The sequence below is a fragment of the Panthera tigris genome, chromosome A2 (assembly GCF_018350195.1).
Source record: "Panthera tigris isolate Pti1 chromosome A2, P.tigris_Pti1_mat1.1, whole genome shotgun sequence".
NCBI classification, from domain to species: Eukaryota; Metazoa; Chordata; class Mammalia; order Carnivora; family Felidae; genus Panthera; species Panthera tigris.
The window spans coordinates 120,832,336-120,860,306 of record NC_056661.1 but is presented as its reverse complement, the minus strand read 5'-3'; the positions used below and the strand labels follow the sequence as shown (position 1 = coordinate 120,860,306).

At 37.6% G+C, this 27,971-nt stretch overlaps 1 protein-coding gene across 1 annotated transcript in view; it reads right to left on the bottom strand.

The window, feature by feature from the left end:
• The window catches only part of GARS1 (glycyl-tRNA synthetase 1), a 44,952-nt gene that overhangs the window by 8,411 nt on the left and 8,570 nt on the right, over positions 1–27,971 (bottom strand). The window contains exons 2-12 of the mRNA XM_015541270.2: positions 25,049–25,150; positions 24,201–24,303; positions 23,010–23,151; positions 21,679–21,767; positions 20,685–20,761; positions 17,215–17,360; positions 14,705–14,854; positions 10,482–10,644; positions 9,009–9,173; positions 4,827–4,934; positions 3,851–3,996 (exon numbers count right to left, since the gene is read on the bottom strand). Coding sequence (XP_015396756.2) covers positions 3,851–3,996; positions 4,827–4,934; positions 9,009–9,173; positions 10,482–10,644; positions 14,705–14,854; positions 17,215–17,360; positions 20,685–20,761; positions 21,679–21,767; positions 23,010–23,151; positions 24,201–24,303; positions 25,049–25,150 — 1,391 coding nt within the window. The remainder of the gene's footprint in view (positions 1–3,850; positions 3,997–4,826; positions 4,935–9,008; positions 9,174–10,481; positions 10,645–14,704; positions 14,855–17,214; positions 17,361–20,684; positions 20,762–21,678; positions 21,768–23,009; positions 23,152–24,200; positions 24,304–25,048; positions 25,151–27,971) is intronic.

The following is a 27,971-nucleotide window of genomic DNA, read 5'->3' as shown; positions in this document are numbered from 1 at the left end:
AATGATTCTGTCTGATATCCCTCCAAAAATCACTGACTTGCATTGTGTTCAGGTCCTGAGATCTGCCCGTTCCATTTCAGGTTATAACAATTTACCTTTACAAAGCACTTCATTGCAGTACCTGTATTTCAGCTTAGGAGGTATTTCTCACATTATAACTGGTCTGGATTCATCTTGGCTCACAAGCAGCTCAGTGCCAGGAAAAGAGAGCCCTCGTGTGGTTGTCTTTGGAGCTGTATACTTGGCACATGTTGCATTGTGTGTTTTTGCTAGTCTGCAGCACTGATAATCTCATGCATTTTTTGAGTGGTTTTCACGGATTTCCTTCATTTTTACCATTTTGTCTGAAGTTTGTTAAATGCATTAAAATTCCATTACATAAACATTATCATATATTCTGTGAGTACAGTCTAAGTGTAGAGTAGGTAACAGTTATAAAAAAGCTGAAATTAGCAAAAAGATACCCATTACATAAGAATAATTAATAAATGAAGTGGTCATGTTTGTGACAAATAATGGTATCTAACTAGTGCTCTAACTTGTCCATTTTAATGGGATTTGATGTTGTTTTAGCATAAGCAATGTTAATTCTGGGAGACCAGAATGTTTTAAAATTTTCCTACTGAAATGGACGATCATATCTTCAACTTGTTATAAGCATTCATCTTACGACAGCTTTTTTTTAAGTTTATTTATTTTGAAAGAGAGAGAGAGCACAAGCAAGGAAGGCGCAAAGAGAGAGAGGAAGAGACAGAATCCCAAGCAGGCTCTGTGCTGTCAGCGTGGAGCCGGATGTGGGGCTCGAACTCATGAATCGTACGATCATGACCTGAGCCAAAATCCAGTCAGACGCTTAACCAACCAAGCCACCCAGGTGCCCTGTATGATAGTTCTTTTGACTAAATGTATGTACATGTGCAACCACCATCAATCACGCCAAGGCTCCATGGCTCCATTTCAATCCCCTCCACTAACAATCAGCAAGTGACGTGCTTTCTATCACTATAAACTAGTTTCACCTTTCCCAGGGCTTTGCATATTTGTGTCAGATTTCTTTCACTTAGCCTATTGTCTAGGGTCAAGTATGAAATATATCAGGGTTTGCAGGCCATGTGCAGTCTCTCGTACTCTTTGTTTTTTTAAGTAACTCCTTGCAAATGCAAAACTCATTCTTAGTTGGAGGGCTGTACAAAAAAAATATAAAAGATTTTTCAAGTGCACTTAAAAAACTGTACTCTCGGGTGCCTGGGTGGCTTGGTTGGTTAAGCGTCTGACTTAAGGTCATGATCTCATGGTTCATGAGTTCAAGCCCTGCAACAGGCTGTCTGCTGTCAGCACAGAGCCTGCTTCAGATCCTCAGTCCCTTTCACTCTCTGCACCCCTCAATAAAATTTAAAAAAAAACCTGTATTCTTTGGTTATTAAGTAGTCTATAAATGGCAATTAAGTTGATTAAGTGTTTATACCTTTAAACTCCTATTGTTTTTGTTTTGTTTTAAACTCCTATTTTTGTTTTGTCTGCTTACTCTACCAAATATTGAGAAAAGGGAATAGAAATCTTTGACTATAATTGTGGATATGTCTATTTTTCCTTCTAGTTCTGTCAGGTTTGTTTTACATATTTTGAGGTTGTTTTTAGTTGTATACAGTTAGAATATGCCTTCTTGATGAACTGATCCCTTTAACGTTATGAAATGTAACTCTTTCTGTACTAACTTCCCTTGTTCTGAATTGACTTTGATGTTAATTCAGCTACTTCTAACTTAATGATTAATGTTTGTATGGGAAATATTTTTTATTCTTTTACTTTTAAGCCTATTTGTGTATTATAATCACAGCAAATTTCCTGTAAATAGCACTTAATTGGGTCTTGATTTCTTTAGCTAGTCTGACAATCGATGGCTATTAATTCAACTGTTTAGATAACTACATTTAATATAATTACTAATACTGTTGAATTTGCTACCATCTCATGAGTTACTTTCTATTTGTCCCATCTTTTCTTTGTTTTTCTCCTCTTGTCTTCTTCTGGAGTATTTTTTATTATTCTATTTTATCTCCCTTATTGGTTTATTAGTTACATTCCTTTGGTTTTTGTATTTTTCCAGGTAATTGCTCTAGAGTTCACCATATGTATTTTTTCAAACTTATCATAGTCTACTCTCAAATAGTATTATGCCACTTCACATATAATATATGCACCTTACAACAGTATATTCCCAATTCTTTGCTCTCATCCTTTGAGTTACTGACGGCACACGTTTTACTTCTGTATGTTGTAAATTTCACAATATGTTGTTATTGTTTTTGCTTTAAACAGCACATTATCTTTTAAAGAAATTAAATAAAATGTCCTTTATCTTACCCATATTATGAATTGTTGTTTCTAGAGCTCTTTATTTCTTTGGTAGCTAATTTCCACACTTCTGCCTGAAGAGCTTCCTCTAACACTTCACCTAGTATAGGTCTGCTGGCAATGTATTCTCTCAGCTTTTGTTTGTAAGAAAGTATTTTGCTTGGCAGAGGATTTTTGGTTAAGCACCTTAAAAGATTTTATTCTATTGTGCTGTGGTTTGCATTCTTATCTTTGCTCATTTTAATGTAATGAGCCTTTGTTCCCCTGGCTACTTTAAGGACATTTCTCTTCATGACTGGTTTTCAGCAATTTGATTCTAATGTACCTTCATGTGGTTTTGTGTTTATTTTGCTTGAGTTTGAACTTTTTAAATCTGGGTTTTCTGTTTGTAACAAATTTGGAAATTTCTGAGCAACTGTATGTATCTTCAGCTATTTTCTCTGTATACCGTCTCTGGCACTCCCAATTACAGATATGTTAGACAGCCTCATATTAATCCAAAGGACATTTTTTCCCCAGTCTTTCTTTTTTTCTATAGCTTCTTTTTGGATAGTTTCTATTGCTATGTCTTTGAGTTCAATGATCTTCCTTCTGCGATGTTTAATCTACTGTTCATCCCATTTGGTGAATTTTCATTTGCAAAACTGCCTCTAGATGTCCACTGTCTCTTTTTATATATATATTTCCATTTCTCACCTCAGATGTTCATGTTTTCCCTTACATCTGTGAGCATATGAAGCATATTTATTACTGTTTTAACATCCTTATGTATTTATTCATCATGTTTGTCACTTCTAGGTGTTTCTTTTGACTGACCTCCTCAATATGGGCTATGTTTTCATGCTTTTTCATGTGTTTACAAATTTTTTTATTGTTTGTCAAACATGGTACATTTTATATCATTTAGTGCTGGATTTTGTCATATTCCTTTATAGATTTGTCTCTACTGTTTTTATATTCATGCTTAAAACAATTACAGAGACCACTCCAAAGCTCAAAAAGAGAGCAATGACTGAGAGGCATATGTCATTTCTAATTATTCCTCAGTCACTTCCTTGGACAAGTCTCCTCCTCTAAGAAAGCTATTGGGGGAAAAAAGATCTTTATAGTTCATTTCAAATCTATTTCCAGGCTATAATGTCAAAATCTCAGGAATGACAGTTCTAGAAATATAGCCAAGAGATAATACTTACCTGCAAAAAATTTCTAAAGAAACTGATCTCACCCTTTCAGAACCTGCAGAGAGAACATCTCTAACTGAAGCAGATAAAAGTACACATCTTAGGGACGCCTGGGGTAGCTCAGTCAGTTCTTGATTTTGGCTCAGGTCACGATACCAGTCATGGGACTGGGCCCCACACTGGGCTCCACACTCAGCATGGAGCCTGATTTAGATTCTCTCTCTCTCCCTCTGCCCACGCATACACTCTCTCTCTCTCTCTCTCTCTCTCTCCCCAATTAAAAAAAAAAAAAGAGTACATATCTTAAATCTTACCCTTTCTCATTCAGTAGTTTTTCCATCTCTGTAATGTAGCACTCCTCACAAATGGTAAGGTATTCCAGCACCAGCTTTGCATCCTTCTTATATGCCTTCCCAATTGCTCCCTTATTGGGTTCAAACTGAACAACATTGACTGTTTTGTATGAAGTAGTCAAGGAATCCAAAAACACAGAACTGCCATACTATGGGAATGATCTTGAGAACAATCCATCGTCGACATAAAACAACGACCAGTTCTCTATTGGCATCCCAGACACTGTTTATACTGACATCAAATGCAAAATGAAATAACTACCCTCAAAATCATTCAGACAAATCCTCACTCAAAACAGGTAAATGCTGTCAACAGAGATTTTTACAAAGTTATAGTGACATGAAAGGGATATTATCTAATCAGCAACACACCCTGATACACAGCATAATAACCTCTGCTAACCATTTAACGGACTTCTGAAATGTCTCAAACACAACAGGATCTATTTCCTGTCACTGGCCTAGCCCTGAGGTAAGCTCATAAACTCACTGCCTGGTAAAGAATGGAAAGTTCTACTTTACGGATTTACAGATCAAGTGAACTAAATTATTATTTCACCTACCATTAAATGGCACTCATCTTTTAATAGAAGTAGTACTCACCAGGTGCCCTTTATTCAAAGAGCATGTAGGTGGGTGCAGGTGTGGGGAAATGCATTTTGGAAACAGCTGACAAAAACTGGCCAATACTGTGAAAGATGTTCAGAGCATTTTTATGAATATGCTTCTTTGAAAGACCAAACATCGGATGGGTGTGTCGGATTAGAAAAATGAGAACAGGAAAGAAGCAATGACAAGGGTAGAATAGGTTTAAATAAGTGTTGCCACAACATCCAAAACATCTCAGTTTATCCATAGAGTGTACAGAAATGGACTTAGCCATTTTCAGGGTGTTTACACTTGAGTCCAGAGTTGTTAAAGTGACCAGAAAGGATATAGGCTCTTTCAGAGGTTTCTCAGCTACAAGTGGGACTTTGGTGGCTCGAGCATGACAAGAAAGGTCATAACAGGAACGATCAGCACATCCGACAATCTCAATCCAGCCCTAAGAAGACATAACAGATAAAAACACTTATTACTTACGCTGAGCTCATTCACAGATGCATGCATATTATAACTCTTTCACATACCCAAAGATAATTCAATTATAGCATCTTCATTCATCTTTTATAAATATTTGGAATGGGAATAGTTTTATATATCAGGCAGCTAACAACCCTATAAAATATAATTCACACATATACGCAAAACTGTCTTGTTTTTTGGACAGATTTATTTTGCCATATTGTGAATGTGGGGTAAACTAATATATTCTAGGATTTATTTATGGAAATAAAATGTGAACTTAGACAAAACCAGTAGATGTGTTTCAAATTTGTGACCGTGATTCCAAATGAATCTGGCAAAAACCACTACTCTCTGAGGATGAAGTGTCTACTTGCTGTCACAGCTTGGCATCATGTGGCTGTGCTAAACACACACCTCGGCTGGCCATGAGCATGGGCATTAATGTTCAATTCAGTTTCCTACCCAACAAAAGAAATCTCGGTAAAGAGCAGGTAACATTGAAGTCATAGACTAAAACTTCACAGCATTACCACCACAGAGATGTCAGGGTCATTTCCTGTTAATATCTATGATACTTTTCAAAAGCACAATCTACATTGTTTTCAAAGACCTTTAATAACCTGTTATTTGAGTAAGATCTAAAGAAGTAAAAGGCTTGTTTTAGTAGATATCTAGTTAGTCCTTCTCGTATGTAGTTTTTGGCCTTTGATCCAAAGAGAATGGAAAAATGCAACCATCGCAACCATAAGCTTTCCAAGCACATGTTACCACGCGGGGTGTGGGGACTAGAGAGGGCAAATATAAACCTCGTAAGCTCAGAAGCCCCAATACATAACCACAACAACAAAACAGGAATTAAAGACAAGAACGAAGCCTAAAAGCACGTAACTTGATCATCTGACATTCACGAAAGATGTCAACATATTTACACAGTAAAAGGTAACATTACAAAAACATGCCTGAGGATGGCAACAATTCTGGGCTAGTGCTTACCTCTGAGGAAGGAGAAGAAAAGGGTGAAGCATTAGAGGTCTCAGCAACTTTTTTTTTTTTTAATTGAAACAAATAAAATATGAAGTACACAATAATAAAGTGTTAAAGCCTTTTCTCGAATGCATAGACCATCTAGTTTCTACTGAGCGGACTGTTGTACTGACAGAGGCTTCAGATGGGCAGGGAAGTTCTTTACCTGTTTCATTTCCCTGATTTAAGTGAAGGAGAAACAACTCTCCTTTGTTCTAGGCTGCAATGGATCAACTTGAATAGGGTTTTTGCATTTCCTTTCCTTTCTACAACATGCTCAGCAAATTGCACCAGGTCACTACAGTTTGGTAAACTGTTAACAACTATGACATTTTATAAAGCAGCTAATTTAATAAAATCACTACTGTGAGGACTTAAAACAATAAAAAAAATCTTTAAAGGAGCTCTCCCCTCCCCTGAGAAGTGCCTGGTACTTTTAGGCTTCTGGTTTTGTTTAGCTTTCCAATGACCTTCCGTAAAATGTTGCAGCCTAATCTCAATGCTGAGCCCACATGCCCTTTTTTAAAATATTTTCTTTATTTGTAAAAAAACATCGAGGTACAATGGACATGCAGCATTGTGTTAGTTTCAGGTGTGCAATGTATTGATTCAGTATTCATACATACTGCAAACTGAGTGCCACAGGAAGTCCAGTTAACATCCGGCACCAGACATGGTTACAGAACTTGTAGGATTTACTCTCTCAGCAACTTTCAAATATACGAAACAGCGTTATTAACCACAGTCACCATGCTGTTCGTCACCTCTCCCGGACTGAAGCCCACATTTTCTCATTCCCAATACTTGACGGTTTGGCCACGGCTCGCAGGGGCCCTCGGAAAAGGAGGAGCATGAAGTAGCAGGCTTCATTAAAGCAATGTGGCACAATGGTTAAGAGCACGGGCCTGAGTGAGACCGCCCTGGTTCGTGTCCCAGCTCTACCACTCACTACCTGTGTGGCTCAAGCATATTACTTCTCAGTGCTTCAGCCTCCTCAGAAATAGAACCTATGAGGAGGATTACATAAAATAATACATATGAAGCACTTAGAATGGTACACGGCCCTTGCCAAATATACATGTCAAATGAAGAAACAAATGGAATAAATAAAATGTAATCCAGGCCACATCCAGAATTTAAATTGAGACTGCAAGACAAGAATCTGTATCTGCTTTAGTGAAATTAGAGTCAGAGCAAATTAAGAAAGGGAACTTAAAGAGAAAAGAAATAATCTTCTCTCACACAAAACAGGAAACATTTTGTTGGTTTGATCTGTAAATAAGAAATTCCAGAAAATCTAAAACATGTAAAGAAGTGAGCATTCACCTATAATCCAAAAGTAATGACTACTATCATTTTGGCATACGTCTGTCATGCAAACCTACGAGGAAAAGAATGTAATAAGAAAATCTTAACAGATTACAGAAATTCTTTCCTAAATTCACAAAAGAAAAAGAATATTTTAAAACATCGGTGACAGCCGCTACAGGTATTTGTATACCATTATACATATATACATGTGTGTATGTTTGCAATGCATGTAAAGTCATCTAACACAGTGGCTGGAAAAACCTATGGGGCTAAGAATGGTTTTTACATTTTTTAAGGTTATTAAAAAAAGAATAAGGGGCGCCTGGGTGGCTCAGTCGGGTGGCTCAGCCAAAGTGTCCAACTTTGGCTCAAATGATGATCTCACGGCTCAGAAGTTTGAGCCCCGCATTGGGCTTTGTGCTGACAGCTCGGATCCTGGAGCCTGCTTCTGATTCTGTGTCTCTCTCCCTCATCTGCCCCTCCCCTGCTCGTGCTCTGTCTCTCTCTCTCAAAAATAAATAAACATTAAAAAAAAAAAAGAATAAAAGAAACAACAGCAAAGAAGATATGCAACAGAAATCCACAAAGCCTAAAATATTTTTACATTTACCATAGAAAACGCTTGCTGATCCCTGATCTAGAAGAGACGTGAACCACTTTTGGGGAGATATATACAACTGGAAGTTTCGCTTTCTACATAATATTCTTCAGAATTACTTTTTGTTTTTCGTTTTACAAAAATGAGTCATCTTTAAATGACTCATTTTTATTTTTAATTCTCAAAAATGAACCTATTAAAAGAAAGTCATTTTGAAAAGTAAAGAGTGAAGGGCATATGGGAACCAATGACTGTCAAAAGTCACTGAAACGCCTCTCCAGTACCAAATAAGGGAAATGCCAGAAGGCTCTCCACCTCCTTGTTCTGGATGCCACCTTGTTCTCACCGCCACCAGAGCAGAAAGCATCACCTATATCCAAATGACTTTTTTTTTTAAACGTTTATTTTTAGTAATGTCTACGTCCAATGTGGGACTCCAACTTATGACCAGAGGTCAAGAGTCACATGCTCTTTTGACAGAGACAGCCAGGCGCCCCTCCTATGCCCAAATGTTTGTCACTTCTAAGCTCCAGTACGAATGTTCATGTTTGGGAGGTGGGGATGGGGTGGTACAGTGAAGCAGTAACCTGGAGGTCTTCTCTGAATAACCGTTAAATACACAGAATTTGAAGAAAGGTAGTTCCTAAACAAGAAATAATAATCTCCTTGTCTATTGCCAAAACCTACCAAATAGCTCTCTAAACAAAGAGCACCATGTTTTTCTTTACTCGGCCCTACCACCATTCCCAACACTTTCTGGGGTCCTTGTCAGGAAGGAGGCCACCCCATCTTAGGCGCACCCAGGGATATTACCAGAAATACTGGCCACCCCAAGAATATACACACCAACACTGCCCCATTAGACTTTCACTCTCTCTCCATCTCTCCCTGTGTCTCTCTCTTACTCTCTGTCTCCATTAAAGCCGTCTAAGTCTACAAAGCCCTCTTGGGACATGAGGGGGCATGAGGCAATTGCCTTTTCCATTTTGCTTCAGAAAAAAAAAACCTTTTCTCCTTGTTCCACTCTGACATAAAGCACATAAAAGGCAATTTTGATATTCATGCTCCTAAGTTAACAGCGTGACGGTCACATGCTAACAACCCTTCCATTCTCCTTACATAGGACGTTTTAGATTCGGCATCCCAACAGTCACAGGCATAGTGGGCCATCTCATTCTCCATGTGCTGTCGGAAGCGGAGTTTATCTGGAGATACTCCAACCTTCGTGAGGTAGAGGTAGATGCGGCCAATGAAGTAGCCTAATACTGAGTTGTTAATCACACCCTAAAAAAATTAATGAATAAACAAGTAAATAAATAAGCAAGCAAACATGCAAGCAAGCACAGAGGAAGGAAAAAAACATGCACATTCTTTCAAAGGCCAACATACCGTTTTCAATCTATTCATAATCTACTGAAAAACATTCGAAACACAAAGTAAGCTAATTTATCCAGCTTTCAGAACAATCTCAAATACCCAGAATGTGACTGTGGCTATTTTTAATGGGGTTAACGTCAAGTTAACAAGCTGATAATAATGGAGTGATTCAAAATCTTTCTGCCATACTCACTGGGTCAGCAAAAAATTCAGCCCAATACCTCACACCCTCTATAACTACAGTATTAAAAATGACATTCATAATAATGACCCTATGGATTGGAAGATATATTTCTTCTGAATTAACAGAAGTAATAAGACACGTTGAGGGGATTTTAACGTATCCTTATGCACTGAAGTTTGTACACCCCACATTGTATGTGTCATCTTAGTATTACAGTACCAGAAGGATCTTAGAAATCATCTAGCCCCCATCTCCAACCTGCTGCTGGGCTCTTCTCTACAAAATAGCTGCCAAGTTATCACCCAGCCTCCAGTGGAGTATTTTCAGGGGCAGGAAGTTCATTGTTTCCTGAAGCAATTCACTCCACTATCAGGCCACAGCTACTATAAGAAAGTTTTCACTCACTCATTTCTCCAGACAAATGATTGGAGAAATTTTATTCTATGCAAGACTTTATCCCAATACAGAAGAGATTAAAATCCCGAGGGCTTGCTTTCTGTGAGTCACAATGTCTCCCCCAAAGTAGCACATACTGAAAAAAGTTGGATTGATAATGCAGAGTTCAAACCAAGATCTTTTTTCCAAGTGCTCTGCTAAATCTGTTTTTCACGTTAGACCCAATGGCCCACAAATCGGCATGTTCACGTAATTTCCTCCCATTATAACAATAGTATAGAATAAATACTATATAAAAACAGACACCATATAAAAAATAAAATGACCGGGTTGCCCAGGTGGCTCGGTCAGTTAAGCACCTGACTTCAGCTCAGGTCATGATCTCGCAGTTCTTGAGTTTAAGCCCTGCATCACGCTCTCTTCTGTCAGCACAAGCCCGCTTCAGATCCTCTGTCCCCACCTCTCTCTGCCCTTCCCCCGCTCATGCTCTCTCAAAAATAAATAAAAATTAAAAAATAATAAAATAATACAGTGACTGCTAAAGTAAATTTTTTATCATTCAGTACACAGAATTTGTTAAGTGCTGGAGTCCCTGAAGAGGAATAACCTAAAGGAAGTTACCGACAGAATCTTACCTGTTCAACAGCATCTCCTAGGCGCATTTTCCTAGCAGACTGTCCGCTGACCTGGGCTTTTGCTGAATACAAATAAAGGTGGAGGTCTGCGACATTCTGGAACTTGGGATGGTCCTTCTCACTGGGATCTACAAAGTGCTCAATTTCTGCCATTGTGAATTCTCTGGAAGCAAAAACATAAAAGTGGCATGCTTAAGTATAAAAAATAAATGAGGCCCTTATTTTCAACTTTATTCTACCATGATATAACCCCTCACACGACAGGAATCTTTTATCACTAAACAAGAAAATTGTTTCCTAAGGGAATGGCATGAAAAAAAAAAAAAGTCTGATTAAGTTTGTGTAGGTAGTTGTTATTTTTAGACACATTAATGAAAACTTCACTACTTGCTTAAATAGTATTTTAAAGAAATAAATACAGTCAAATTTATCTCAAATATTAACTCCTTCTATCTAATGACAAAGATTCTTTGCTTGGCCAAACTTTATTCAGTCTCCTGAAACTCCTCCTAGGCCCATCTGTACACTTCCTTGTAAAATCCAATTTTAGCAAGCACCCTGCTAAGTCAATTTAGCCAGAACCCCTCCCCCGCTTGCTACGTGTGATCACTTCTGGTATCTTTTAGGGTTTGTCATCCTCCACCATCCCCCACATGGTATCTGATCACCCTGGCCTGCCTTCGGCAAGATCCTGTTAGGCTGGTTTAGTCAGAATCCCCCTTTCCCCTCATATTCCCTTTTAGTAATTTTCTAACTACTGACCCCCACCATGCTCCTTGGCTATAAATCCCCTCTTACCCATGATATATTCAAAATTGAGCCCTGTTCTATACTGAGATCCTTTTCCCCTACCATAATAATCTTGAATAAAATCTGTTTCTACCACTTTCATTACTGTCCATCTCTGTTTTTCCTTTGATACTAACCACCACAACAAAAGATTCTTACTTTCAATGGAAAATAATTTTTAAAGAACAGATTGATACAGTTTTTAATATTAGGAAAACTTAAGCCAAAGTCAGATGCAAAAAAGAAATGAGATATTTAATAGTGACTTCCAAATAAAATGGTTTTCCTTAAAGCACTAGCAAGTCTTTATAAATATACACTAAATGAGTTCTAATGTGAAATTAAAAATGAAGTGAAACTGTTCTTTAGCTTTTATAGCAGTTTGGTTTCTTCCTTTTTCTTGCTCTGAACAAGTAAATGACAGATAATGGCACCATACGGCTGGCTTCTTTAGAGTAACAGCTTCTTGAATAAAGTGTTATTCAAGGTTGAGGACATAAGGTATAAATTGAACAGGCTAACACTAAGCTAACTGCATAATGCTGAAATAAATATGCATATAGTAATGGTTTCCCAAAGAGATTTCTCTGAATGGCAATTAAGTAACTATTGAGGGAAAAGTGGTTTAAGCCATGAGTGAAAATCAAATCTCTCTTCTTTAAACAAACTCTCCCCCCCACACACACATTTACTACTGCACTTTCATGATTATTTCAGATGTTTCAAAGTAAAGAAAAATTGCTTAAATGGGTTTTAAAAATACATGAAATGCATTGCAAAAGAGCTCTGATTTTTAAATTTTATTTTTTAATGGTATTTACTTGGCCCCACAGCACCTATATCTTGTCTTCTGACCACTATCAAACATCTGTGTGCATTGAAACACGACAGAGCAGCACAATATCTGTCCTTACATAGCTTAGAGCTGGGCTGTTAGGAATAGAACATCTAAAATGCAGGGCATATCAAAATAAGGGCCCGGCCCAGAATCCCAAAATAATCTGCTGCCAAAGCCTTTCCATCTGTCAGCTCACAGACAGGAGGTGGAAATCAAAACTAAACACGGATTTTACCAGCAGTCTCCTGTCTTTGAGTTCAGAGACTGTACCTGGAACTGCGGAGAACAAAAACACATATAGGTCTAGAAGACAGAACCAGCCAATCAAAGTAAAAATAAATTTTTAGGGGCTCCTAGGTGGCTCAGTTGGTTAAGCGTCTTCTGACTCTTGATTTCGGCTCAGGTCATGATCTCACAGTTCCGAGCTGTCAGCGTGGAGCTTGCCTGGGATTCTCTGTCTCCCTCTCTCTCTCTCCCCTCTCTCACCCATGCTCGCTCTTGCTCTCTCTCTCTCAAAATAAATAAATAAACTTAAAAAAAAAAAATCCAACTCAATTTCAGCTCAGGTCATGATCCCAGGGTGGTGGGACTGAGCCCCACATCAGGCTCGGCACAGAGCGTGGAACCTGCTTGGGATTCCCTCTCTCTTTCTCTCTTTCAAAAATAAATAAATAAACATAAATTAATAATTAATTAATTTTAAAAATTTCATATGAACACTCCAATACTCCCAACCTAAAGAAATCACAGCCAGGCAAAGACCTAATAACCCTATGTCATCAAGAGGAAATCATAACACTAAACAAATCCTAGCCCTACCCAACCCATGTAACAAAAAACACGGGGTTACTGGCTCATGGAAGAATGAACAGCCTTCTAAGTCAGGATCTTACAGGGGCATATACCAAAAACCAGCCAGAATCCAGACAGGATGCTTTAAAGTGAAAATGACCGGGGTGCCTCAGTGGCTCAGTCAGTTAAGCTCCGACTTCAGCTCAGGTCATGAGTTCATGGTTTGAGCCCCACATCAGGTTCTGTGCTGACAGCTCAGAACCTGGAGCCTGCTTTGGATTCTGGGTCTCCTTTCTCTCTGTCCCTCCCTTGCTCGTGCTCTCTCTCTCTCTCTCAAAAATAAACATTGAAAAAAATTTAAATAATAATAATAAAGTGAAAATGACCAAGGAATAAAATGTCATGAAGTCCCACAGCCTTTCACCAGTTAACTCCTAGAATCACTCCTCAGTTCTGAGTTGGTTTTCCGATTTACCACTTTTTATTCCAAAGGCCTTACTTTGTGATCCTTTATAACTTCCAAGAGCTACTCTACATGATGTAAACCCTCTCTAAAACACCGGCTTTAGACAAAGTTAGTCTTACCCAGCTTCCTCGGTATTTTGAAAGCATGCCTGCAGACACTACTGGAGCAGACAGAAAGCCAAAAAACAAAAGGAAAAAAAAAAAAAAAAGACAGAAAAAAACAGAAAAATAAAAGACTCAAACCTGACAAGTTTTGCACTGCTATCATAGCTGGCTAAAGTTTCTGACCACCTCTTTTTTTCTGCACCTCTTTTTTCTTCCACCTGTTTTTCTAAGTCTTGAAGCCCTTCCTCTGTGCAGTCTCCCCTTTCTAGACCAGAAGGCTGAAGGAATCATAGGCCTGAAGATACAGTTTGGTCAATCACAGGAGTGTTTCCTCAGTGGGGGTCATGGGGACTAACAAGATTAGGCAGGTGGTTTGGGTGCTTTGATGTAGAGTCAGTGGTTGGGACATGCTATTACTAAAGTCTGTAATTACAGTGAGTAAGGAGAGAGGAGAAGGATGGGGTGGTGGGGCTGTGGAAAATCATTTGGAGCCTAAGATAGTTAGGTTTACCTACATCTTATTTTTATATGGACTTTATTACCCCAAAAGATGATATTAGTAAGAAAAATGTATAGAAACCACAAAAAATTTAAGTCACAAACAGCTAAGTCACAGTATGTTTCTAAAGAAAAATGTTAACTAAGTGCTAATATGCCGCCCTACATATTCCTGGATACATCTGGCAAAGGGAGGTTATTAGAACAGAAGCGAGTGAGTAGGCTAGATAAAAATAAGCCTGTTAACTGGCCTTTCTGTCATATAGATGCCTCAAGTATCTGGAGGAATGTCAACTGGTTATGGAAGCACTCTCAGCCCAAGTCGAGCACTGTTGTTTGCCCTGGACACTGAGGACTCCCTCTCATAAGCATCACCTCATCCCCACCTCACCCTATACTTATATATATCACCACTGACAGAAAATGCCCTTGTTTAGACAGTCAAGATCTTGCCATTCTCTAAACATATGATGAACAAGGGGGAAAGATTATTTTGGAGGTGATAAATGTGACCTATCCTTCACCTCCCTTCCTTTCCTTTCAGTTCATATTAGTTACTCAAAACTACCTGATGTCCCAGAGGTTACAAATGTAAAACATAATCTTTTGGAGGACAAAAATAAATTCTAACCCATGTAAAAATGAAGCAGAATTGTTTCAACATAGCAAGATTTCCTTTCCCATTCAATGCCAAGGTCATTCACGATTTTTACCAGCAGAATAATATGGGCAGTACCTGACTCTGATCAGTCCAGATCGAGGGGAGATCTCATTTCTAAAAGAATTTCCAATCTGAGCAGCAGCAAAAGGCAACTTTCCTTGGTTGAATTCCAAAAGTCTCTTAAAATTCAGGAAAATCCCCTGTGCAGTTTCTGGTCTCAAGTACCTAAGAGTTTAAATAAATCAATTGGTTAGAAGGAAAGAAATTGTGTTCCAAAAATCTGAAACTCTAGATACAAATCCTCAAAGTCCTAAATACTATACTATTTTTGCACAAAACTGTACATACGCGCCCTAAAGAAAAGTTTTAGGAATACACATTTTTCTTGGTGGCGAGCATTCTCAAGCCCGTGTTAGAGAATGTATCAAGCAGTTGGCATGGTAATACTACTACTAGAAATGTGATTTTATTTTATCTCTCTAGTGAGTCAAATAGCACCTCTCAATGTCCCTAAAACCTGGTTAATCATTTACACGGAGGCAGACAACAGTTTTGGATCCTTCGGAAAAGAAGACCCTGCCTATGTGTACCTCTACGAACCCACCCAGGAGAGTGCTGCTGATGGCTCAAAAGAATCCATTATGGGCTAACACTTGACATTAGAGCTCACTCATCACGATCATTACAACAAGCCAGGCAATTTTCCGGATCCTCCCTGTCATTTTCTTTTCTGTGGTGTTCTACATTTCCAGCCAGAGGCTTCTTCTCTTTTCCTCCATGTTTTAAAGATACAGCCAAGCAACTACTCCAAGATATCCACTGTCCTCTATTTTACAGAAAGTATTCTGTGCAAAAGTATCAACTAAGAAAGCTTTCCCAACAGCCTGCTTCAAAATAAATATTTTGTGAAAAGAACTTTAAAACAAAAAAAGGGGGCACCTGAGTGGCTCAGTAGGTAAGCATCCAACTTCGGCTCAGGTCATGATCTCATAGTTCATGGGATCAAGCCCCGCATCGGGCTCTCTAATATCAGTACAGAGCCTGTTTCAGACACTCTGTCTCCCTCTCTCTCTGCCCCTCCTGGCACTCACCCTCTCTCTCTCAAAAATAAACAAACTTGAAAACAAAACAACAAAGAAAAATTAAATTATAATTTCACCCTGCTCTCACTCTAACACACCAACTCCTCATCTTGGTGGTGCTTTCCAGTTTTGATACACATAGAAGCAGAACTACAGTTTATATGCATTTTTTTTAAAGCTGTAAGTTTGTCTGTTTATTTATTTTTAGGTAAGCTCCACACCCAACATGGGGCTCAAACTCACAACCCCGAGATCAAGAGTCACATTCTCTATTAACTGAGCCAGCCAGATGCCCCTATATGCATTATTTATAAGTAGAGTGTGTAAAATGATGTGTTCGTTATTTTTCCATTTTCTAAATAATCATAAAAATGTAACATATTTAGCAGTTGCAGAGTATTTTACTAAAATGAACTACTTTACTATAATTTACTTAACCATCTCAAATTATTAAATAGATTATTTCTACTTTTAATTTATGTACTCTTGATAAATATAGCTTCCTTTCCTTTTGAATTATTTCCTCAGATAAATTCCCAGGAGTGGGATGACAGGTCAGAGGGTTTGGCCCATTTAATGACTCTCTGTATGTACTGTCAAAATGAAAGGCTTGCCTTTGGCCTCTCTCCATAAAATATCCCAAATCAACACAGTGTGTGACTAAAACAATTCCAGTAATACATTCTGTCACAATTACTTTTCATTGTTCTTTAGTTTCTACTCCAGGAAACATGATCTGTCTAGCTTCAGCCAATGCCTACACTCCATTATTCTACAATGAGACCGTAAGAAAAATATCTGAAGCTATGAAGTGTAATACTTTGGCTAAGTGTGTTAACATGGAGAAGAAATCTGTAAATACAGATTCCAGCTCTGGATCATATCATAAGCTGTTCAGCTTTCTTTACTGTGAAAACCACATCTTGTAAAATAACAAGCTAAACCTACGTTATTCAGTATGGTAGGCCACTAGTCGAATGCCTATTTAAATTAATTAAAATTAAATATATTTTAAAATTCAGTTCCTCTCAGAAGCACTAATGCCATTTCAAGTGCTCAAAAGCCATATGTGGCTGATGCCCACCATACTGGACAGCACAGATTATAGAACATTTCCACCACTGCAGAAAGTTCTATTGCAAAGTGCTGATCTAGACAAAATTCTTCCCTAAGTGTCCTTCAACAATAAATTCAATGACTTCCAAAATCATTCTTCAACTATCTCTTTTGCCCTATACAGCTATAATTAGAAGACATGATGATCACAGACTTTTATTTTGTGACAAAAAAAAAATTATCACATACACTAAAAAAATTACATTCAGAAAGAGTTAGAAGGAATATACTTAATAATATGTCTGTCATTATTTCTCCTTAATATATTTATCTGCACTTTCTACATATCACTTATCAAAAGTTTTCCTTCATGGCTGATAATGATGTTCACTTTTTATTATGAGAAATTTTAATACCTTCATTACATAAAGAATAAGTGATACATACCCAGGCATGTTTCCTCCAGGCCCAATGAAGGTCTTGAACATTAAGTTAAAAGATACTGGAGGGGACAGATCATTTCCAGTAATGGGGGATTTTACATTATAGTTCACAAAAAGATCCCCAAGTTCTTGCTGTCCATAGTTATCAAGCTAAAGGATAGGTCAAGAAAATAATTAATGTAAAAGACTGAGGAAAAAAAACAGGGCATAAGATAAGAGTATTATATATAAAACCCATCCATCATTAAAAGTCACCCAAAACAAGAACATCAGAATTAACCTAACCCCCAAGATATCCAAATTAAAACCATAACCAGTTCACACACTTTCCATTTATCAATTTACCATTTACCATTCTAGAAAAATGGAGTATCTTTCTGGGACTGACCTAAAACTCACACATTCACCATCTCACAATGAAAGATAAAGCAAAAGTGTCTCTGCTTCAGTTACAATAGCTACTGACTGGCAAGCATCTGAAATCATGTAAGTAAGTGTTCCAAGTTGAATTTTACCACTCTGTGCATATTTCAGTCAGGTTCCCTTCCCTGTCTATTCATTAAATGTGCATATACCTTTTCTTTCCCACTAGATATTAAGATCTTGAAAGCAGAAGCTGTTTCTTATTCATGTCTGCTTGTTCCAATTTATTGCACATTTTATACATCGATAATCAATGCCAAACTCTAAAATAATGTATGACCCTCCAATTCAAAAATTTCAAATGACTGACAAACCATCTAATACTGAAGAATATTCAAAACTTAAAAAAAAAAATCTCCCAAGAGAAACAAAATAATTAGATAAATCAACTCATGGCCATAAGAACTGAGGCTCTGGAGTCAGAAAATGCTAGATAAACTGCCCAACTCTACCACTAATGGGTTGTGTGACTTAAAAGTAAGTTCTTACCTAACCTCTCAGAGCCTCATTTTGCTTCTCTGTGAAACTGGAAAACAAAACCTACTTCACTATGAAGGGCTACTATGAATATTAACTATGTAGGGGCACCTGGGTGGCTCAGTCAGTTAAGTGTCTAACTCTTGATTTCGGCTCAGGTCATGATCTTGAGGTTCATGAGTTCAAGCCCCGTGTCAGACTCTGTGCTGACAGTGTGGAGCCTGCTTGGGATTCCCTCTCTCTCCCTCTCTCTCCTTCTCTGCCCCTCCCCTTCTTGTAATCTCTCTCTCTCTCTCAAAATAAATAAACTTAAAAAAAAAAAAAAAGATTATGTAAAGTACTTAGCACAGGGCCTGGTACATAGCATACATTATACTACTTACTAAGTGTCTTGACAAAGATATCTGATCGGGCCTCTAGATCTGACTACCAAATTACAAGAAATATGGAAACGGAGGAACATGTAAAATATCACTAAAATGATACAGTCAGCCAAATCCAGACAGTAGGAAACACTAAGGAACAAATGATTCAACTTTAAAAAATAATTTTTTAGGGGCGCCTGGGTGGCTCAGTCGGTTGAGCATCCAACTTCAGCTCAGATAATGATCTCGCAGTTTGAGTTTGAGCCCTGCATCAGGCTCTCTACTGTCATTGTGGAGCCCGCTTTGGATCCTCTGTCCCCCCCTCTCTCTGCAAATCTCCCGCTCATGCTCTCTCTCTCTCTCAAAAATAAATATACATTTAAAAATATATTACCAATTTTTTTTAATGGAAGTTAAAAAATGACTTTAAAAACTGGTACATTCAGAAATAGGTCAGCAAAAATGGATACAGAAGAAAAACAATTAATTCTGAGCTACTGGATCCACATAACAGGAATAAAGCTCATCCTAACTCAGAGGGTGAATCGGTGCTTTTAAAGAAGCTATCGTGCTTCATACAGCTGAAAAGGAATCAAAGGCACTAACAGGTGGAGAAAATATTATTACTCACTCAAGTAAACAGATGGGCCTTTGGCTGTGAATCCACCAGGGCCATTTCTGAGTACCAGACCACAGTCCCCAACTTTTCACTGAACATTACATTGACAGCTTGTATGTGTATCTGATATGGCAAATCAAAAAACAGACTGCTCTCCCAAGACCATGCATATGAGATGAAACAGAGTCAGATTTCAAACTATAAATTATGACTTAACAAATCAGCTAATTACTTCCTGGTCTGACACTTGACTCGGAAATGAATGAAACTGCTAAGATCAAAGATACATACTCACAAAAACTTAGTAGGTCTAACATACTAAACGGGAAACAGTAATTTAGGGGTAATTAGAAGTGCTTTTCATTTCTTCTTTCTATTAAAGGTCATGCCTTTGGAAAAGGAAATGAGAAATGAATGTGTAACTACAACTGTCAAAACTCAAGAACTGATTTACTAAACCATGAACAACAATACTAAAGTAATGAGCTTTAACCAAGGATAAAATATACCTCACAAGGACTAAAATCAATTGGCAGATTAGTCAACAGCCAAATTGAGATTTTCTTTCAATTTAAACGAGGAAGGAAAAAATTTCTCTACCGTTAGAAAGCTAGATATCACAGGGAAAAATCAGCATATTTGTAGAAAATAAGGCAACAGTGGAAAAGTATCTAATAAATTCGCATGAGTAAAAAGCAAAGAGGTAGGGATTCCTACATTCAGCCTCACATATATATATATACCAATATAAAGAAAAGATGTATAAATATAGCAGTGGTGTGTGTGTGTGTGTGTGTGTGTGTGTGTGTGTGTATTTTTACCCAAGGAAGTACATAAAATTTAAGAGGTAAGCTTTGATGGACCTCATGATCAAACATGGTGTTGGAGAAATGTACTTTGCTTAAATGAATACACTGACATGAGAAGTCAGCAACATATGTACATGGGCATGTGCATATTCCTGGGGCAAAGAGGTGCAGTTTTCATAATATTCTTAAAGTGATCTGTGACCCAAAAGGAGGATAAGAACTATTTCTGATATAGAAGGTATTCCTGCACTTGGTACAAGAATCGATTATCTCTATGGTCTCTTTTGTCTTCCCTAAACTTTGCCAACTTAAATAGAAATTATGAAACTTTTAGTCTATAGGGAAAGCAGGGGCCTGCTCACTGGGTTTTAACAGTAACAGCATGGAGTCAGGGACGGTGCAACCACAAGTAGATCAAGTGGCTGATGAGACAGTGCTCATGAAGGTATCTTCCCCAAAATCTCTACAGCAAGACTGAACAACATTCATCTTCAGCCACTCGTCTGGTTTTTGCTATTGAATCCAGAAAACTGGTTTCGAAGGAGACAGAACAAATTTCATGCCTATTTACACTGAATTGCTAGTTTGGGCTAACATAAAGTATTAGCCACAGAAGGCAGCGAAAGAAGAAAATAAAAATGCAAAGAGAGACAGAAGGTAAACTCTACTTCTTTACAATTGTGGCCAGGGTCAGCGCAATGTGAAATTCAACAGTCACCAAACACTGAAAGAAAGACAGCACCTTCCTGAGTTACTGTGATAACATCTCTAAAGTACTCACCTGAGCCAAGACACTTTCCATCTCTGATTTCTTCTCAGCAGAGCACTTCTTATCAGACATCAATTTCTGTAAATGAGCTACAAGAACAGTGTTGGTACATGTCAATTCCAATCAATGGGAAAAAGGAAAATGCACTTTGAGATTCAGTGCTCAAGTGGTAAGAAAATGAATCCAAGGATAGTGTTCTTACTTTATATAAACTCCATGGTTGATTTTACAGGGAGAACCATAACACTGTCCTGATTCTTTTGCAGGACTTAAGAGTTTCTACTTATCATGTATAAAAACTTCTTGTTAAATAAGGGACTGGATCCATACAGGCATACCTCAGATATATTGTGGGTTCGGTTCCAAACCACAATATAACAAATATTGCAATAAAGCAAGTCAAATGAATGTTTCGGTTTCCCAGTACATATAAAAGTTAGGTCTGCATCATACTGTACTCTGTTAAATATGCAACAGCATTATATCTAAAAAAGTACATACCTTATTTAAAAATATTTTATTGCTAAAATGCTATCATTTGAGCTCTCAGAAAGTCCTAATCACTGATCACCATAACAAATACAATAATTATGAAAAAGTTTAAAATATTGCAAGAATTACCAAATTCTTGTGATTCTCTTTGTGACAGAGACAAAGTGAGCAAAAGCAGCTGGAAAAACAGTGCTGATAGACTTGCCTGATACAGTTGCCACAAACTTCCATTTGTAAAAAAAATGCAGTATCTGCCAAGCACAATAAGGTGGAATGCAATAAAGTGAGGTATGCCTGTATATGTAAGATCTGCGCGCTTTAATCTTTTGTATGTTATGCCCCCCAATTTTTTTTTATTTCGAATTTTTATTTAAATTGTAGTTAACATATATGGTAAAATTGGTTTCAGGTGCACCAACAAATTTTTAAGAGAAAAAATATGAGAAAAGTTTCATCTAAACCCTTTGTTTTGATGAATTCAACCTGGAAGAATGTCTGAGATGAAAAACCATACCTTTTAACAGATGGTCAGCGCGAAAACACTCTCCATTTTTTACATCTTTCACCATGAAGTCAGCAAATTTATCTACGTGGCCAGAGGTCCTAAGTTAACAAATGCCAAGCCAATCTGTCACTTTCATACAAATTAAAACATAGATTTTACCTTATAAGACAATCTTCCTCCTATATGGAGTATATTAAGCTTATATCTATGCATCTGAGAGGTGGAAGCTCCCATATGTATACAATGATGTATCCATGGTAGATAATAATGTATGCCGAGAACATTCTTCTTCAAATACATCCTCACCCTTTCCCTAAGTTCTTTCTTCCCATAGGGAAAAGACATCAACTAGATTATACTTCTCCACAAGTTGCCATAAAGCATGTACTACTTTGCAGAATCAATTAATCCATGCCTACCCCATTATTAACGATCTAAGCAAAGGCCGAAACCATAGGGAATGTAACTAGGCAAGAATTCATGATACTCAGCATGGATCCTGAATCTTAAGGAAAGAGTTTTCTGCCACTGAAACCTGAATGGACACTGGTATTACCTGTTACACAGTTCCTATTAGTGGAGCAAACGGCTAAAGGACAGGTTAGATCCAGGTTAGATCTTTTAGATCCATCACCAGTTTTTTTCTTTTAATTGGCTGAAATTATTGAGAGAGCCCAAAGGATGCAAACAGTGAAAATTAACTCTTTACCAGGCAACATGAAATGAAGTGATGAGATACAAAATGGTAAGAATTCTTCTTTCTGTTTTATATTCAAGCAATCCTGCCCTGCTTTCAACAATGTTAGTAGGGATAATCTAAATTTCTGCACTAAAACTTCAACACAAATAGCAGTATTCAATTCTAAATGCATACACACCTTTGCCCAAAACTTCTAAAAACTCAGAGTAAGGAAATAATCATATATATTTGCAAAAATCCATCTATCAGATGTTCAGCAGACTCAAAAATGAGGAACAATTTAAATGCCTACAATATGGCACTAACTAAATAAATTATGGCACATCCACAAGAGAATACTATGCTGTCATTAAAAACGCTTTAGAAGAACATTTAACGATGTAAGTAAATGTTCACCTACATTACATGAAAAAAGCAGTGTGCTGCTGATGTTGATGTATATACAGGGACTTCCAGAGAAAGAACACAGTAAGAATATATACAGTAATTTTAACTTGGCTGTCTATGGACATTAGGTATGTATTTTGTTTGTCTTTATTTTCCAGATTTTTATAGTGAATATGGGTGGTTTTTGTAATCAGGAGAAGTTACTTAAATATGCATTATTAAAGAATTTCAGCCCCCCAAGTAGAGATCTTACTTTAAAACTGGTTCGGGAGTAAGCATGGTACAATCAATCTCTAGGATCTGCTCCTCTTGGATAAAGTGCTGCCTCCAGGTCTGAATAATATTGTTCTTCAAAGCACATCCAACTGGCCCAAAATCATACAGACCACTAACGCCTATAAAATATGAATGAGTAAAACGTGGACTTGTCACTCTAAGCAAACTTGTCACTCTAAGCAAATGAAAGCAAAAAGACACGAGAAACTGTAAGACTTCACACACTCCCTAAAAAGGTATTAAAGTCAGCAATTCGAATCCCTCAATACTGAAGAGTCTTACTTCCAGCTAGCCAACAGATGTAACATTTAAAAGCTCATACTCCATTTATTATATTCACACATTAAGAGTTCCAAGTAGGTTTAGAAAAAAACTAAAAGCAAATGATGTTCCTCCATATATGAGAAACAAAATGAAAAAGCAGATTACAGTTTTGTGCCATAGATATAACTTGCTGCGGCAGCTGGTAAAATGACCTAATATTTTAGCACCCAATTCTCTAAATTATTCTTGGGTATATGAGCCACTATACTTAATCTTGAGTATATGAGCCACTATATTTAAACCTTAAGAAGTTAAACATTTAGAGATCTGCTTAGCCAAACCTGAATCAAGTTTCAGTGGCAAAGTACTAAAAGTCTAATCCTACTGCAATGATCTCCACTAACTGAAAAATACCACTACACATTTAATCAGTAATTATATTTGCCTACAGATAGGCAGATAGGCAAATATAATTATAGAGATTTATCTACATACCTGTGAAGAACGCTTTCTCTTGGCAGTTGCCATAAAGAATAATCTGGGGGACCCTGGCTTATCACTGCCCTTGTGTGGAGGTGCACAGTACAGCCGGCCAATGTTACAATGGCGCTCGAGTGCTCCAAAGAAGAGTCTATCTGATAGGTACATGGACATATTAAGTGCTTAATACCTGGGCCCCTACCAATTCCCTACATCCTAATGGAAAAAAGCAGTCTTTAAGAATAAGTAGGGTGGAAAGACATAAACAGATTTTACACCAATGGCCAACTTTAAAGGAACAAAAGCAAAATATCCTGTTTTACGTGACTTGATACAATTAGGTATCAATTGAAAAGCCATGTTTTTGATTTAAGCACATATTAAAACCACCAACAACATAACTGCTCTATCATTAATCCCCTACCTCCATAAATAGCAAAAGCTTGATCGTAGAAAAATCTCCTCTTCAGGGTATCTTCCATTTTTGCTCTGTCTACAATGTCATCTTTGGGCTGTAATGCTAGCTCCTGTAAGGGATTTTTAAATAGAAAACGTGTGACTGGAGGGGTGAGTGGAAATATGAATTTATATATGTGAATTCAGTTGATTCCTCAACAAAATTCAATATAAAATTTATCAGACAAGATTTTGATACCTTTAAAAAATAGAAACCTTAGGGTTTTTTCCCCCTTTGAGTTACAGAAAAGGTACCTTTACTTAATTATTTAGCAAAGTATATGATCATTTCCAAGATTGCAAGACTAAGCTTACTTATTAGATGCAGATACTGATAAGCAATGTCTGAATTTTTAGTGGATGACAGTAGTAAGATCATGAATTAGAATTCCACACGATTTCAGTTTGGTGATGGGAGATTTATTGTTTGAAAGATTTGGGAGCAAGTATTAGATGGATATACCTTTTCCTTAAAAGAAAAAATTTAACACAAAACCACTATTTACAGGCATGGAAGAATTCATAAAGAAGAGTGAGCACAATGCCTTCTAGGGAAATTCACGGAGCATACTGAGTCTAGCATTTGGGGGAGGGGGAGGTCAGAAGTCAGGGAAGCTTCATAGAAAAGGTGACATTTTGAGATGCAATTTGAAAGGATGAGAAGTCTGCTGGGTAGTGGGGGAGGAGAAGGCATTCTGGATAAATAGAGATAAAGCAAATGATATTTGTTCAGACACTCTTCTAGGTCTTTCCCACCCTGACAGATTAACAATCCTAGACCAATTTACGTTCCTATTTTAGGATCCCAAGACTCACCTTTGCTTCCAGGACCCTCTTCCGTGCTTTGAGCTCTGCTACGGCTTTGTCTACATCTACTTGGGGTGCTTTATCTTCTTTCAGTTTTCGTACAAGATCTCCCTGGCCAACAAAGAGAATGTATAGTCAGGACTGGTTTCAGAAGTCAAGAAAAGTTTTGAATGTGTTTTTAAGCATGCCCTTTAAAAAGCATCTGTGTAAGAATAAGGCAATTCAAATGTTTATTACGTGAGAGGTCATAAATAACTGAAGGTCTGTGCCCTCAGCAAAACACACAAACCCAGATTACTATACAAATAACTATGTTCTAAGGGGATAAGTACTAGTGTGCTTTCTTTTTCCTTTTGGGAGAGGGGACAAATGGAAAAGGAGGAGAGAAAAGCATTGATAAAAAGTATGAAAGAACAGGTTAGTACTGAGAACACGAAGAGCCAATAAATCAACCACCCTCCTCTTGAATCTCTCCCCTATTTATAAAAAACAGACTATATTGCTTTCCCACCTACTTCTCTGGCCATTTCTTTTTTTTTTTAAGTTTATTTATTTTATTTTTGAGAGAGAAAGAAAGAGATAGCGTGAGTTGGGGAGGGGCAGAGAGAGAGGGAAAGAGAGAGAATCCCAAGCAGGCTCCACATTGTCAACACAGAGCCAGACACAGGGCTGAAATCCAAGAACCATAAGATCATGACCTGAGCCAAAGTCAGAAGCCTAACCGACTGAGCCACCCAGACACCCCATTTCTTCTGGGTCACTACTGACTCATATTCCTCTGCCCTTTTCTATTTTTTTTTAAACTTTTTTGTTTTTTTAATTATTGAGGGGCGGGGGGAGAGACAGAGCATGAACGGGGGAGGGTCAGAGAGAGAGGGAGACACAGAATCTGAAGCAGGCTCCAGGCTCTGAGCTGTCAGCACAGAGCCGGATGTGGGGCTCAAACTCAAACTGCGAGATCATGACCAGAGCTAAAGTTGGACGTTTAACCGACTGAGCCACCCAGGCATCCCCCGCCTCTGCCCTTTTCTTAATTGTTAGAATTTTTCCTCACTAATTTCTCTAGAATATCTTGTTCACTTCCAACAACCTACCACCTGTACACTGATCCCAACACTTAGGGTAATGTGGTGGAGATAGTAATCTGAGAAAGCACAAAAACATTACTTACATGGTCTGGGAAACTTCAAGCTGAGAAATTAAAGTTGTCAACTTGACAGAGCCTTTGGGTTTCCAGAAGAAGTAACTGCTCTCTAGACCTTCCACATAGGCTTTTTAGGATTTTCACAGATCAAGGTCACCAAAATAATAAGCACTCAGCTCAAAATTTAAAAACCCATGAGGAAACAAGCCACCATAGATGAGACTCAGCAGAAATGACAACAGAATTAGAGCCTCCAAAGTATTAGAAAGATCAAATACACTTTGTAAACGCTTAAGACGGTTTTAAAAAAAATAATGAAAGGAGTCAAAAACATGAGCAATAAATAAGAGACTATCAAAAACCATCAGGAAACCTGAAAAAGAACCATACAGGTTCAGGTCCCATGAGATGACAGGGGGAGAGGGTGAGGACTGGGGAAAATGAGTGAAGAGGAGTGGGAGACACAGGCTTCTAGTTATGGAATGAGTAAGTCATGAGGATAAAAGGTACAGCACAGAGAATATAGTCAATGATACCGTAATAGTGTTGTATGGTGACAGGTGGTAGTTATTCTTGTGGTGAGCACAGCATAATGTATAAACCTGTCAAATCACCATGTTGTACACCTATGTAACACGGTGTGTCAGATATACTTCAATATAAACAATAAAAAAGGGGAAAAAAGAACCACATCGATCATCTAGAAATGAATCACTGAAATTAAAAACTCAATGGACATGTTAAATAGCAGATCAAAGTAGAAGAGAAAATTAGTGACTTAAGAGTATAGACCTAAATAAATTATCCATGGGTAATCCATGGAATGGAGCAGCGAGACAAAGAGTTAAAAATATAAACAGGGTAATGAGACACAGAAAAAAAGAGTCTAACGTTTATCCAGCCAGAATTCTCAAAGAAAGTAAAGAAAATCTGTAAGAGGTTCCATTTGAAAAGATAATGACTATGAATTTTTCTATAATTGCTCAAAGACAGGAATTCTCAGATTTAGGAAGCACAATGAAATTCAAACGACATGCAAAACAAAAATCCACATCTAGACAAGTCTGTAAAATATGGTACTTATGAGGGATTAAAGACGTGGATTTTTCATCCCTGATCAGGTAACCGTGAAACCTTGAACAAGCTGAAACCTCTTTGAGCTCGTTTCCTCAACTATAAAATCAGGATGATAATACCTCACTGAATTGCTATAAAGAGCAAATGAAACAATTTAAGTAGAATATTTTCAACAGTACCTAACAAACATCAGACACACAAAAACTGATAGCTGTTATCATGCTATAAAACACCCGAACTTGGTTGTGGCTGAGTTATTTTCAAATACTTCAAACAGAACTTGTTTATGACTGAATTATTATTGTTCTCTGTCCTAAACTTGTTCCTTCTCCTATGTATTGCTATTTGTTAACAACATCTACCACTTTCCAAACAAGAAACATCAAGTTATCCTTCTTTACCTCCAATATGTGGTCAGTTTCAAATTTCAGTCTACACTCCCCCTTTCACACCTCACAAACTAGATTGCTAGAAGAGATGACCAGTTTGGTTCTCATCCAAAGGTGTCTGCACTGAGATACACTCACCCCAAACCACCCTAATTCATGTCATTTCTCTCCCACCTTTGTAAACTTCTCACAAACACATAGCATTCTTAGTTTGGTGACTGTTCCTACCCCCATGCTTCCAATAATGTTCATCCGCTTATCCAAAAGCATCTTCCTTCACTTAATGAAATTCATTTCCCAAATACTCCAGCATTACAATAGT